Genomic DNA, 15,141 nt, shown 5'->3' with positions numbered 1-15,141 from the left:
TTGTGCTATCAGCAAAGGCCATGGAGCCCTGTGTGATTAAAATAAAAAAGGATCCAACTATCTGCCTTTAACTACCATTTAATGATAAGGATTTTTGTCTTTAGCATTTATATTGGAAGTCAAGAAAGAGGCAAGCTGCAGGCTATCTAATAATAATATGAATAATAATAACTAACAATTACCCTTCTCTTCCTCCTTGGTTCTGAGCAGTCTATGAAAGTCTCTTCCTTCATCTTAGTTTATATGGTAATGGAAATATTAGTTTAAAAATTATGTTGTACACTACCTGCTGATGAAGGGAGTTTAACCATTAGGTGTACATTAGGAAGGAAGATTCAGCAAGGGGATACTATGATTCCATCTATTTTACATGGAGTCTCGTGTATTTTTCATGGCAACCCTTGCAGGCACATATTGTTACCCATTTACTTTTGTAGTCCTGCAATCTCTTTTTATTTTTTATTTTTTATTTGACAGAGTGGACAGTGAGACAGAGAGACAGAGAGAAAGGTCTTCCTTTTGCCGTTGGTTCACCCTCCAATGGCCGCCACGGCCGGTGCGCTACGGCCGGTGCGCTGCGGCCGGCACATCGCGCTGATCCGAAGGCAGGAGCCAGGTACTTATCCTGGTCTCCCATGGGGTGCAGGGCCCAAGGACTTGGGCCATCCTCCACTGCACTCCCAGGCCACAGCAGAGAGCTGGCCTGGAAGAGGGGCAACCGGGAATCCTGAAATCTTCTAATAAGTCACAGCGGTAGTGACCCGGAGCTGTCAAATACTAGATTATAAAAGCTGACTATTAAATATTCAGAATTTTAGAAATATGTTTTATGTTTGTTTAATTTACTTGAAAGGCAAAGAGACAAATGGAGAGAGACTCTTCTATCTACTGGATCAAACACTAAATGCTGCGATGACCAGCATTTGGCAGGCCAAAGCCAACAGCCTGAAATTGCACTTGGGTCTCTCATGTGGGTGGCAGAAACACAAGTACTTGAGCCATCACCTGCTGTCTCAAAGGGTGTGCAATTGCAGGAAGCAGGATCAGAAGCAGAGTATCAGGACTCAACCAGGCCCTACGATATGTGTGTGATGTGGCCATCCTAAGCAGCTATGCTACTTAACTGCTACATGAAATGCCCAAAATATGCAAAATTTTTGTTGCTAGTATGAAACCAGCCATGGCGGCAATATTTATACTATGAAAATCAACGAAGTATAAAGCACTGGGATCTAATTCTTCAGTTTCACTACTGCTCTCAGAGCAGCTTTATTAGCTCATCATTGCCATCTTACTGAATTTTATTGCATGGATTCAAGTCCAGGTTTGCACTGTGCAAAAATCACCTGTTTGTTCCTTTCTTTCAAGTTTACTAAATTTTGAATTAGGAACAATCTAATTCAAAGCTTCATAAAATACAAGTATGTAACATTGCTGAAGGCACTTTCCCTTGGTCCTCTGTTTAATTTCTTCCTTATCTTTAAAGTGTATCTTCTTCATTTCATGGGAACTTCATGAAACTTGACATACTTGTACATGTTTTGTTTCTCCATTCTGATTATGGGAATATTTGCTACAACAGTAAAGCTGGAATAGGTAGATGGAATTGTTGGAAAGTAGGTCAAGGTATAGTGTTGACTTTGATTATAACTATATCTTATTATTTCCCTAAAGTATCATCCTATTACCACTGTTATATACCACTATTCAGATTACAGATTGTGGCTCTATTTATAATTTTAATTTATAATCCTTTAAATCTCTAGCCCCCAAATGTAGCATCAATGTTTTAGAAAATAATTACTGTTGCTAAAAATATCTAAGTCCAAAAACTTCATGGAAACAAAAAAGGTAATTTGTATTATTGGGTTTTTGAGAAATGAGAAGCTTTATGTGGCTGGCCATCATGGTGGCAGGTGTAAAACTGAAATCTGTCTTCCTAACTGGAGGCTAGAATAAAGATTTATGGGGTTAGGAAAGAAGTAAAGACTTGGGGTCCATGGCAGGACTACATGTATGGATCAGTGTGAGAAACAGTCCAGTCAGTGGGTGGTATATTCTATCAAATACTGTCTGGATCTTCTGTTTCTGCTCATTCTCCAATTTTCATGTCCATGGAAGAAGAGCAACTTTGGTTCTGGGTGTCATTTATAGGTCATATTTCTCCTTTCTGCCATATGCAGCTTGGGTGGTCAGCCTTAGTATAGTTGAGACTGATTTAGGCCAGCCTGATGATGAAGCCTGTAAAAATAATTTTAAGACGTAGGGATTCAGTAATCTCACTTTTATAGCTAGAACCTATAGAACAAGGTAGGAAGGTTTTGAGGTAGCAAAGGGAAACACCAAAGGGGGCTTTTAAGTTTCAGGGTATTGAGGGGAGTCTTGGGGCAACATTGTGGCACAGTGGGGTTTAGCTGGCACATGAGACAATGACATCCCTTATCAGAGTGCAGATTCAAGATTATGATCCAGCTCCATGCTAATACTCCAGGGAAGGCAGCCAAAAGGATCCTGCCACCCCTGTGGGAGACCAAGAAGGAGTTCCAGGATCCTGGCATTGACCTGGCCTACACCTAGCTCTTTCAGCCTTTTGGGCAGTGAACTAGAGGATAGAAGGTTTCTCTCTTCTGCATTTCAAATCAATACATAAACCTTTAAAAAAATAGAGGAGGAGACCTGATTAATGGGGTTATCACACCTTCTTATTACTATGTCCTGAAATTATCAAAATAAAGGAGAAACTGGTAACATCATGAAAATAAAATACAGCAAACTAATGAAATAATATATGGACAATCTCACTCATCCACCATATAAAAGGAAATTAAGGCCTTGTTATAAAGGACAAGTTAAAAAAAGTTTCCAAATATGACTTTCTTTGTTTTTTTTTGTTTGTTTGTTTGTTTTGCTTTTTGACAGGCAGAGTGACAGTGAGAGAGAGAGACAGAGAGAAAGGTCTTCCTCTGCCTTTGGTTCACCCTCCAATGGCCGCTGCGGCCAGCACACTGTGGCCAGGGCACCGTGCTGATCCGAAGCCAGGAGCCAGCTGCTTCTCCTGGTCTCCCATGGGGTGCAGGGCCCAAGCACTTGGGCCATCCTCCACTGCACTCCCAGGCCATAGCAGAGAGCTGGCCTGGAAGAGGGGCAACCGGGACAGAATCCGGAGCCCCGACCAGGACTAGAACCCAGGGTGCCGGCGCCACAGGTGGAGGATTAGCCTATTGAGCCGCGGCGCCAGCCGACTTTCTTTGTTTTTAAAAAATATGCTTTTATGTGGTTATCCAAACATTAAAATTGCCCTCATATTTGTGGAATTATCTTGTTGCTAAAGCTGATACTTGAGAAATTGCACACACACACACACACACACATACTGTCTGTCAACAGAAATAAACAGAATCTGTAAAAAGTTTAATACATGGTTTACTCAGAGGAGAATATAGGCAACCTAGGCCCAGGGGACACAAGCCCAAAGACTCACTGAATCTTGGGATATGTTCTGAAATTATCATATTCTATTCAGAATTTATATGCTACACAGTGAATATACATTGGTTTGACCCTAGAAAATTGGCTTTCGGTAAGCTGAGGATGAAGGAGAGTTTCTCACTGGTTGCAGGTTGTTATCATTAGAACATGATTGGCTAGAAGTACGTTCAGAGGCAGAGATGGTATTATTTCTGAAAGGGCCTACTGAAGAGAAAACTACTGATTAACTTTAAGGAGGTCATTTCTGGGAATAGATAAAGTATGGATAAGACCAAGGGGTTACTCAAGGTTGCTTCAGGGCGCTAAGACAAAACAGATCCTGTGTGCACATCACCCAAGTCAGATTAATCTGGTGGATAAGACAAATACCCCTGTCCACCAATGCTCGACAGGTCTCAGAAATTTCCTCTTGAATGCTTTGTCTATTTTTAGGGGCAGTTTGTTCTCTGTAAAAAAATTAAGAATTGTTTATGTCTGTTCTCAATTTCAGGGGGGCGTATGGTCATGATGTAGGGAAACGACCTTGGATTACAGGAGATGAGTGTATAGTAGGTCTTATGGAGGACATTGTAGGTAAGTAAAAAATATGGTAAATTTTTCCCAAACAATGTCAAGATATTATCGTTTACTTAGAAGTATAGGTTATAAAGTCAGAATGTTATTGAAAGATATCTCAGATTTCTACTTTATCTTATAACAGTAAAGATTAAGTAAATCCTTTTTTAAGATTTATTTTATTTATTTGAAAGACAGCGTTAGAGAGAGAATCTTCCATCTGCTGTTTCAGTCCCATATGATCACAAGGGGCAGAGCTGGGCTGATCTGAAACTTGGAACCAGGAGCTTCTTCCAGGTCTCCCATGTGGGTGCAGGGGCTCAAGGGCTTGGGCCATCTTATTCTGCTTTCCTAGGCCATAGCAGAGAGCTGGATCAGAAGTAGAGCAGCTGGGACTCAAATCTGCACCCATATGGGATGCCAGCACTGCAGGCTAGGGCTTTAACACTCTGTGACACAGTGCCGGCCCCAAGTATATCTTTAACTAAGATTTGTTCTTTCAAAGGATGCTATAATGAACACAATCAGTCATTTGATATGAAAACATTATTATATTTTCCTATGAACACAAAAACTAATGTTAAACTGCCTATGAAGAGCATGTGTACTATATCTACTTATAATTTAACAAATTTCATAAAAGTTGACTTAAATGAACTTCCTGTAATATGTGATTAAATGAACCCTAGTTTTCAATAAAGTAAAAAATGCTAAGCATATTTTGGTCATTTTGATTTAATCATTGCTGACCTATTTAAATTCATTTTTAAAAAAAAAAGCTTTATTAGCAAATACTTCACACACTAAACATTTCCAGTGTAAAGTGTACAATCAGTTGTACAGATATGTGCAATCGTCAGCAAATTCATTTTGTAACATTTTATTCATTCAGAAAAGAGCCCCATACTCTTTTTTGTTTTGTTTTGTTTTCTGTATTTTGATTTATTTTAACAGATTCAATATGATTTGTAGATACAAGTCTAAGAACATAATGATATTCTTGCTTCCCCACCCTCCCACCTTGTTTCCTTCTACCTTTCTTTCTTTTGTTTAGTTTTGAGATAATGTATTTGAAATTTACATTAGAGTAAAAAGGCTGAAAACTTCACTAAAAAATTTAACAAATAAAAAGAAAAAGACCCTAGCTTAATGGGAATATAGACAACTGCTGTAAACAATAATTGAATGTATAAATGACTATTATACTTTTTTTTGTCAATTAGTCATTCATAATTTCTTTCAATGAAATATAACCAATGATACATGTAAAATTTCCTGTGTCATGATAATAACTAAGTTCGTTTAGACATTAAGCATTTCTCCTCAACAGTTTATGCACAGAATTATTTTTATACAGATTGAAATCCAAATAATTATACATTAAGATTTTTGTACTCAGTATCAGGGAAAACATAAAATATTTATCATTTTGAGACTGTATTATTTTATTTTATTAAGTATAATACTTTCCAGTTGCATCCATTTTGTTGTTAAAGAAAGGATTTCATTCTTTTTTTACAGCTTTGTAATATTCAATAGTGTATATACACCACAATTTTTTTTACATCCAGTCATCAAGTGATGGGCATCTGGGTTGGTTATATATCTTAGCTATTGTGAATCGAGCTGCAATAAACAAGGGGGTACAGTTAACTCTTTCATATACTGATTTTGTTCCCTTTGTGTAAATTCCCAGGAGTGGGATGGCTTGGTCAAATGGAAGATTTATTGTCATCTCTCTGAGGAAGCTTCATACTGTCTTCCACAATAGCTGTATTAGCTTGCATTCCAATCAACAGTAGACTAGGGACCTTTTTCTCCCCCATCCTTGGTAGCATTTGTTGTTTTCTGATTTCGGTATCAGAGCCATTCAAACTGGGATGAGATGAAACCTCATTGTGGTTTTGATTTGCTTTTCTCTGATAGTTCATGATCCTGAACATTTTTTCATGTGTCTTTTAGCCATTTGATTAAAAAAAAAAATCCTGTTCAGTTACTATGCACATTTCTTCACCAGATTGTTTTGTTGTGATTGAGTTTCTTGAACTCTTTATAGATTCTGGATATTAATCCTTTTTCAATTGCATAGCTTGCAAATAATATTTTCCCATTCTGCAGGTTACCACTTCACTTTGCTGTGTAGAAGCCTCTCAGCTTATTACCCCTTTTGTCTGTTTTGGCTTTTATTCCCAGTTCTTTTTGAGTCTTTTCCAAGAAGTCCTTGCCTATGCCAATGTCTTACAGTTTCCCCAATGTTCTCACCTAGAAATTTGATAGTATCAGGTTATAGATTTGGCTCCTTGATCCATTTTGAGTTGATTTTTGCCTAAGGTGTAAAGTTGGGGTCTTGTTTCATACATCTGCATATGGAGATCCAATTTGCACAACACTATTTGTTGAAGAGATTGCCCTTACTCCAGGGCTTGATTATAGCTCCTTTGTCAACATTAACAAATTGATTAACTAATTATCAAAGATTAATAATACAACCAACTGTTATAGATGCATAGATTGATTTCTCGGGTTCCTATTCTGTTCCATTTGTCTCCATATCTACTTTTGTGCCAGTACCAGGATGATTTGATTGTATCTGCCCTGTATTATGTCTTGAGATCTGGTATTTTGATGATTCTAGCTGTGTTTTTGTTGTTTAAGATTGCTTTAGCTATTGGAGTCTCTTCTGTTTCCATATGAATTTTAGTATATTTTTTTTAGATCCAAGAAGAATGTTTTTGATATTTTGATTGGAATTACATTAAATCTATACATTGCTTTGAGTGATATGGACATTTTGATTATATTAATTCTTCAAGTCAATGAACTTGGTATATTTTTCCATTTTTTGTGTTTTATTTCTTTATTTAATGTTTTTATTTCAATATAGAGATCTTTTACCTCCTTGGTTAAATTTATTCCAAGGTATTTAAATTTTTTGTGGCTATTGTGAATGGGACTGATCATACAAGTTATTTCTGAGCCGTGGCATTGTGTATGTATACAAAGGCTGTTGATTTTTATGTTAATTTTATATATTTTATATTTTGGAACTTTACTGAGCTATGCTATGATTTTCAACAGTATCTTAGTGGAGTGTTTGATTTACCTATATATATAATCATATCGTCTGCAAACAGGGATCATTTGACTTCTTCCTTTCCAATTTATATCCCTTTGATGTCTTATCCTTGTCCAATGGCTCTGGCTAAGTCTTCAAGACTATATTAAATAGCAATGGTGAAAGTGGGCATCTTTGTCCACTTCCAGATCTTAGTGGAAATGCTTCCAACTTTTCTCCATTTAACATGACACTTGCTGTGGTTTTGTTGTATATTGCCTTCATTGTTGAGGAATGTTCCTTCTCTATAGAATTTGCTTAAGTTTTTTTTTTTTTTATCAGGAAAGGATTTTGTATTTTATCAAATGCTTTCTTGCATCTATTGAAATAATCATATGCTTTTTATTCTTTAATCTGTTAATGTGATTTATTAAATTTATTGATTTGTGTATGTTGAACCATCCCTGAATACCAGGGATAAATTCTACTTGATCTGGTTGAATGAACTTTCTGATTTGTTGTTGGATTGATTAGCTAATATGTATGTTGAGAATTTTTTTACCTATGTTTATCAGTGATACAAGTCTATAGTCCTCTTTCTCTATTGTATATTTTTCTGGTTTTGGTATGAAGGTGATTCTGGCCTCAGAAGATTTTGGGAGGATTCCTCCCTTCAATTATTTTGAATAGTTTGAGAAGAATTGGAATTATTTCTTCTATAAAAATCTGGTAAAATTCAACTTTTAAGCCTTCTGGTCCTGGGCATTTCTTTGTTAAGAGTGTCTTTATTACAGATTGAATGTATGTATTTGTTATTGGTCTGTTTAGGTCTTCTATGTCTTCATGTTTCAATTTTGGAAGATCTTATGTTTCCAGGTATCCATCCAATTCTTAAGTTTTCCAATTCGTTGGCATATGGCTGTTTGTAGTAATTTCTGATGATTCCTTTTATTTCTGTGGTATTGATTATTACATTTCCTTTTTCATATCTGATTTTATTAATTTGTGTCGTCTTCTTCTTTTTTTGGCTAGTTGGACCCATAGTTTATCAATTTTGCTTATTTTTACCAAAAACCAGCTCTTCACTGATCTTTTGTACTGGTTTTTTTTTTTTTTTTTGGTTTTCAATTTTGTTTATTTTCTAATTTTAATGATTCTTTCTTCTTACTAATTTAGGGTTTCATTTGCTGCTTCTAGGTCCTTGAGATGCATTGATAGCTCATTTAACTGATGCTTTTTCAGTTTCTTGATGTAGGCACTAATTGCTATAAACTTCCCTCTTCTTCCCTCTTAACACTGTTTTTGATGTATCCAATAAGTTTTGATATGTTGTATCGTCATTTTCATTCATTTCTTGGAATTTTTTGATTTCTCGTTTGACCTACTGTTCATTCAGAAGTATGTTGTTCAGTCACCAAATGTTTGCCTGTTTTCTAGACATTATTAGGTTGTTCCTTTTCAGCTTAATTCCATTGTGTTCAGAAAAGATATATGGTATGATTTCAATGTTTTTGAATTTGCTGAGACTTGCTTTATGGCCTAGCATATGGTTTTTCCGAGAGAAAGTTCCATGCACTTAAAAAAGATTATGTGCTCTTCAACAGTGGGATGAAAATCCTTTAGATTTCAGTCCATTTGGGTCCATAGTATTGATGAGCTCTGTTGTTTCTTTGCTGATACTCTGTCCATTGACGAAAGAGGGGTGTTGAAGTCTCCCATTACTATCTATCTATATTTAGAGTGAACGTTGCTGTAAATAACACAGCTGGTCTGTCTTTGGTCTATTTTCAGTTTCCTAAAGTCATTACACACACACACACACACACACACAATTGGTATTAATCAGAATAGTTTTAGATGGTATATATATATTAATATTTTTAAAAAGTTATTTATTGAATTGAATATCCAACATTGCCTGAAATCTTATGTGAATTCAGGATATGAAGCAAAATAATTATATCTCAGAAATGTTAGTAGTGTTTTCTGGAAATACTTGAAGGACTTAGGGAATCAGCTGTTTTCAAAGTGCTGTTTCTCTTTTTTAAGGTTTACTTATTTGAAAGGCATATATATATATATATGTATACACACACACACACACAGAGAGAGAGAGAGAGAGAGAGAGAGAGAGAGATAGGCATACAAACAGGCACACCAACCAACCTTCTATTCACTCTCCAAATGACCACAACGGTCTGGTTAGGCCTGTCCTAATGCAGGTCTCAGGAGCTTCATCCTGATCTCCCACATGAGTGGCAGGGGCCCCAAGTATTTGGGTCAATGGAAGATTTCCAAACATGTTAGCAAGGAGCTGTATCAGAAGCAGCATAGCCAGGACATGAACTGGCACACATAGGGTTGCCGGTGTCACAGACAGGAGTCCGCCTTCACTATGCCACAATGCAAGCCCTCTTCAAAGTGCTATTTCAATCCCCACTCCCTTATAACCAACTATAAAAAAAATCTTTCTTATTTTAGATAGCAATTCCTAACTAGTAGTCAGAAGACAAAGTCAACTTTTGCTGGGAGTGAGGGAGAGTGGAATTAGAATGAGAAAAGTGGGACCTAAACCTCAGAAAGAATAATGGCAATTGGCATATCATGAAAATCCAAGTAACATATTGTTTATGTAAAAAGTAAGCCTCTGCTGTATGTCAGAAATTTTACTGAGTATGAAATAACAAATAATATTCACTGTCCACAGTTTTCCCAATGAAGAAACATACAAAGAAAGATATAAAATTAATGTATATGTGACAAACTGAAATATAAAAAAGTAAGGTTAATTATTTTGATATGTGCTACCAAAGAGGTATAATTTTCCAGCTAATGGAACATTAAATATCTCACTGCACTCTTTGTTAAAAAATTAATGTATGGAGTACAGGATGCTATTTCAATACATGCCTACAATGTATAATGATAATATAGGGATAACTGTTATATCCATCATCACAAACTTACGCCATTTCTGTGTTGAGAAAATATCCTGTAGAACTTTAATGGAATTTGAAAAAGAAAAACCCAAAGGACAAAATAGAATGTCAAAGGAGATGGTAACAACTACATCTTGGGATCCGACTAGCAGGTGGGAAAGTGGCAATGAGCTTTCTCAGAAAAGAAAGTAAAGTGATGCTTATTGAAATAAGTCAGTCTGAAAAAGGCAAATATTATATGTTTTCTCTAATATGTGGCAGTTAATTTAGAATACAAAAATGAATAGAAATGAAACATCATTTTGGGATATGATTGTCATTTTCAGTTATTGTTTATGCTTCTGTGGAACTGTGGTCTTCCAATTTTTTAGTTGCTGAATATCATGATTAGTGGCAAATTAAGCCTGCAAATATAGAATAGGTTAAAACTGTCTGCAGAAACTGATGAAGAGAGGGGAGGGAGGCAGTGAGGGGGAGCAGAGGAGAGAGGGAAGTGTGGCTGTTTTCTTGGAACTGTACCTATGGAATGCATAAAATCTGTTCTTTATATTAATAAAAATTTTTAAGTAAAGTAAATACCAATTTCTCAAGGGAAAACAATGAAAAGCTCTTTGCTTTACCTTGCAAGTCCTTCAAACGGCTGGAAAGTACTTTAAAAAAAGTACTGGAAGTGGAAGTTGGAGGGAAGAGGAACACAGGAATAAAAACAGGGAGGTTTGTTGAAAGTCTATTAAAATATAGTTAGAATGCCAGATCCACCTGTCCACTCCTTGTTGCCAGGGGAAATCCTCCCACAGCTTCCACTCAGGAGAGGACTGGACAGTTAGTCTGCTGTGGTGAGAAAAGAAAGGGTCCCAGGTCACAGCAGGTACATTACATTGGTCAGCATAGGTGAACATAAAATAGGTACTGCAGACTGGTTAGTTATGCAACAGAAATTTTCTCAGGGCTTGGGAGACAAGAAGTCCATGATCAAGCAGTTGTCAGAGTTGTGCTTTGGTGAGGGGTCCCTTCCTGGCTTACAAAAGGACTATATCCTCACCTGGTCATTATTTTATGCATGTGAGTAGATAAATATATTTCTGGGTTTCTCTTCTCTTCAATATTATCATATTTAGGTCCCACCCTTAAGTCCTCTTATAACCTTAATCACCCAATCTCTAAACTGTACTGATTTGAGAATAAGGGCTTTAATGTTTGTTTTTGTTTGTTTTTTGTATTGTTTTGTTTTTAAAGATTTTATTTTTTTTATTTATTTGAAAGAGTAACAGAGAGAGGTAGAGACAGAGAAAGAGGTCTTCCATCTGCTGGTTCACTCCCCAGATGGCCGCAACTCTTGGAGCTGTGCCGATCTGAAGCAAGGAGCTTCTTCCAGGTCTCCCATATGGATGCAGGGACCCGGGCCATCTTCTACTGCTTTCCCAGGCCATAGCAGAGAGCTGGATCAGAAGAGGAGCAGCCGGGATTAGAACCGGCACCCATATGGGATGCCGATACTTCAGGCCAGGGCGTTCACCCACTGCGCCACAGAGCCAGCCCCAGGCTTTAATGTTTGAATTTGAGGAAACTGGGATGGTTTTAGCTCAGGGGTTCCTTCATCTGCTGAATTTGAGGAAATATAACCCAGTTCATAACATACAGCTTAATGAAAAAAAGCTGGTTAAGTAAATACAAAAAGTTATTCATTTGTGTTCTGATATAGTTGCTAGCACCCATGTAGCATAGTGAACCAGTGTTTGCCACATCTGGGCAACATGTAGCCCCTGACATGAAGGGGTTTTCCAGCACAGGCGCCCAAAGGGATCACCCTACAGCAGATGCTACCACATGCACATAGAACGATGCACTCATGTTTAACACCCCACAAATCACAAAATTTTCAAGGCAATTCATTTTTAGTTTATGTTCCATATGAACATGTTAACTTATTCAAAAATATTTTCAAAAAACCATAGAAAATTAATAGGCACAAGGCAACTCTGCTTCCTATTGCTGTTTGATTAATAACCACTTTCTACATAGGTTTTGTCGCTCCCCCTCTTCGTGGAGGAACGACACAAGACCCTGCGCTGTTCTTTTGTCTGCTCGGCCCTTCCCGGGTTTGCTGCTGGTTCTTCCCGGATTGGCTGCTGATCCTTCCACCTCCATGGAAGGGCGGCTCCCCCTGCCACTTTCCCCACTTCCGCGGGGGAGCGGCACACCACCAGCCGGCTCTCTCGGGGGCTGCTCAGATGTTATTCGGATGTTCCCCTTAGATGTTCCTGGTGCATGTTGTCTCTCTCCTCCTTTATAGTCCTCTTCCACCAATCCCAACTCTGCTACCCACACGCGGAGTACGCTGCTCTCCTCCAATTAGGAGCAGGATCAGCTCCTGCAGGTTATTGGTCAAACTGGAGGCAGCTGTGTAGAAGTTGTTTACTCCTCTCCCAGCGCCATATTGTGGGAGAGCAGATGCATAGAATAAGTCTTAATTCCAGTAACTTAGTCTAGTCTGATTTGCTCCCCACAATGTTTATCTGTTTTATGTAGGTTTATTATTTATTCAGAATATTAACTTCTAGTTGAAGATTAGTTAAAGTATAAACCAAAAAGTCTCACTTCTCTGACACACAGAGAAGTGAATGTGACACTTCTCAAAAATAAACAAAAATTCTCCATCGCCCAGAAATGTAGCCATTATGGGCACATTGGCACACTCAGATTTCTTGAAGTGCAGTATTCTGGAATCACCACATGAAGACAGGCTGAGTGTATAGGACCTGAAAGAAGGAGTTTTACAAAAAGTCCCAGGGCAAAGGTGCAAACCTCTAGATACTTGATCCTGAAATCTAGATCCAGAATGCTTTTAGCCAGTCCAGGTAAAACCTGAACTGATTGTCTCCCACCACACCAGCAGGTTCTTAGGATCATAAAGCACTTCATGCGCTGTCAAAATTATCAAAAGAAGTGTATATTCTGAAGGAAGAAATTTCCACTTGAATCATCCTGAATTTGCATTTATAGATAGGTTAGTTATTCAATAAAGCCTTCATTTACATTCATTTTTTGGAAGCCAGATTATTCTTTCAAATGACTAAGAGGTAATTTTTTACATTAATTTAAACAAAAATACCTGAAAAAATCCTGAATTAATTTGACCAGAAAATTTATGTTTTCCTAAGATGTGGATTTTTGTGTGTGTTTATTAGGTTTGCTTTCAGAACACAAACTGTGTTGTAACCCTTTTTATTTTGTGCTTAATATTTATCATCCTCTAAAGATAAGTAAGGATATATAGTTCAGAAAAGTGGTACGGTGAGATTATTTAGTGAGATTTATTTATGAAGCCAATAAATTGAAAAATTATTTCCTTTGACCATTTCAAAGTTTACAGCTTTGTTGGAACTTTTTGAAGATCCAAGTGTTTTGTTGTACAATAAATACATGAAAGTTATATAAAAATCACTGAAATTTTAAACCAGCCACCTCTCATTGCTAGTAAGGAAAAAATGTTATGGATTATAAATATTTAGTCTTGTTTGGAAAAGTAACAGAACTGAAGGCATTTTATTTTTCTTTTAGATTTGGAGGAACAATGTCAACCCTGGCTTGAGGGGCTATTGTCTGCTTTTAAAAGTCAATAAAAAAGTAACATAATGCATATTCTGGTATGTTTTCCAACACCAGTGACCAACTGTCAGATACCAAAGCTGGTGTCCAACAATCTAAGTCAATTCTGACACTTCTTGAAATTATTGTGCACCCACAGGTTAAGGGCTTGTCTCCTCTAATCTGCCCCACTTTCAATGCCAGGGATAAGTCCCAAATACTACCATTACTTCTGAACAACCAGCTATATACTCAGGGTTTTCTACAGTTCTCTATTCAGGTTATGTAATAGTGCAGAAAATTCAGGTATACACTTCATCTACATTTACAAATTTATTATGAAGTATCCAAGTCAGAAACAGCCAATGGAAGATATGCACAGGGCATAGCCATGGAGGATGGGTGGCAAATATGGACCTTCCATGCCAACCCTAAGTGTGATGCCTTTTCGGCACTTAGATCTTTATATTCACCAACCGAGGACCTCTAAATCTCCGGTCAAGAATTTTTCACGAAGCTCAGTCTGCAGCCTTTCTTTCAGCATAGAAGGTTGGTGTGTAAGCTGAAATTTGAGCTCTCTTTCATTTGGTCTTTCTCTTGACCATCTCCATCCCAAGACTATCTACCATAAATCATCACATTAGTATAACTAGGTGTTATCTGGTGGGACTTATTGTGAACAGCGAAGACACTATTCTCATTCTCAGAATATCCGTGGAATTTAGGGTTCTGTGCCAGGAACTGGAATCAGAGACCAAATATTTCCTGTTATGACACATGTAAGGGATAGACTTCATTGAGTATTTCTATATTCCATATGTTACAATAATTTAATTAGAGATATTTGGTCCTAAAATACAATAAAGGATATAAAATATTATTTCTTAAAGTGGACAAAGTCTGTTTTGTGCACAAAAATACTTAAAAATAGGACATGAAGACATCAAAAAGTGGAAAGTGGAGTTAAAGTTTATTTGGAAGCAAAAAATGTTCAAACCCATGCATACAAGAGCTCTCCAAAAATGTTTATGGAAAATGCATATTATGAATATCTAAATATGGATTTAAATACTTTTCTTCCAACAGAATAAACTTGTCATTTTGTTCTTTTATTTATATATATTTTTACTTACATAAGGTGAACAAATTCATGTATTTCATATAACAGATTTTGGAGCATAGTGATACTTCCTACCCTAACTTCCCTCTCGCCCATTCTTCCACCCTTCTCCTTCCTTTCTTATTCATTGTTTTAATTTTTACAATAATATACTTTCAGTTTATTTTATAATCTGAAGATTAACCCTCGACTAAGTATTCAAAAAATAGAAAGCAGGAAAAAAATACTCTTCCTCAATAGCACAGACAAGCTTTGTAAATAATAATCAATTCTCAATACGTCAGTTTGGCCAATATGCATTACATTTTTTTTACTCCATTAGTTACTACAGATCAGGGAAAACCTATGGTATTTGCCTTTGAGGGGACTGGCTTATTTCGCTAAATTATATGGTT

General features: G+C 36.9%; 1 protein-coding gene across 9 annotated transcripts in view; it reads left to right on the top strand.

Annotated features, from left to right (window-relative positions):
• KYNU (kynureninase) overlaps window positions 1–15,141 on the top strand; it is a 226,249-nt gene that overhangs the window by 79,979 nt on the left and 131,129 nt on the right. For all 9 annotated transcript variants that reach the window (XM_070071543.2, XM_089329240.1, XM_017342818.4 and 6 more), the window contains one exon: window positions 3,980–4,062. In XM_070071543.2, coding sequence (XP_069927644.2) covers window positions 3,980–4,062 — 83 coding nt within the window. The remainder of the gene's footprint in view (window positions 1–3,979; window positions 4,063–15,141) is intronic.

Source organism: Oryctolagus cuniculus, chromosome 3 (genome assembly GCF_051225735.1).
Source record: "Oryctolagus cuniculus isolate XC-2025 breed Fujian yellow rabbit chromosome 3, ASM5122573v1, whole genome shotgun sequence".
In the NCBI taxonomy this organism is placed as follows: Eukaryota; Metazoa; Chordata; class Mammalia; order Lagomorpha; family Leporidae; genus Oryctolagus; species Oryctolagus cuniculus.
Note: the sequence above shows the minus strand (reverse complement) of the source record. Positions and strands in the feature narration are given on the sequence as shown.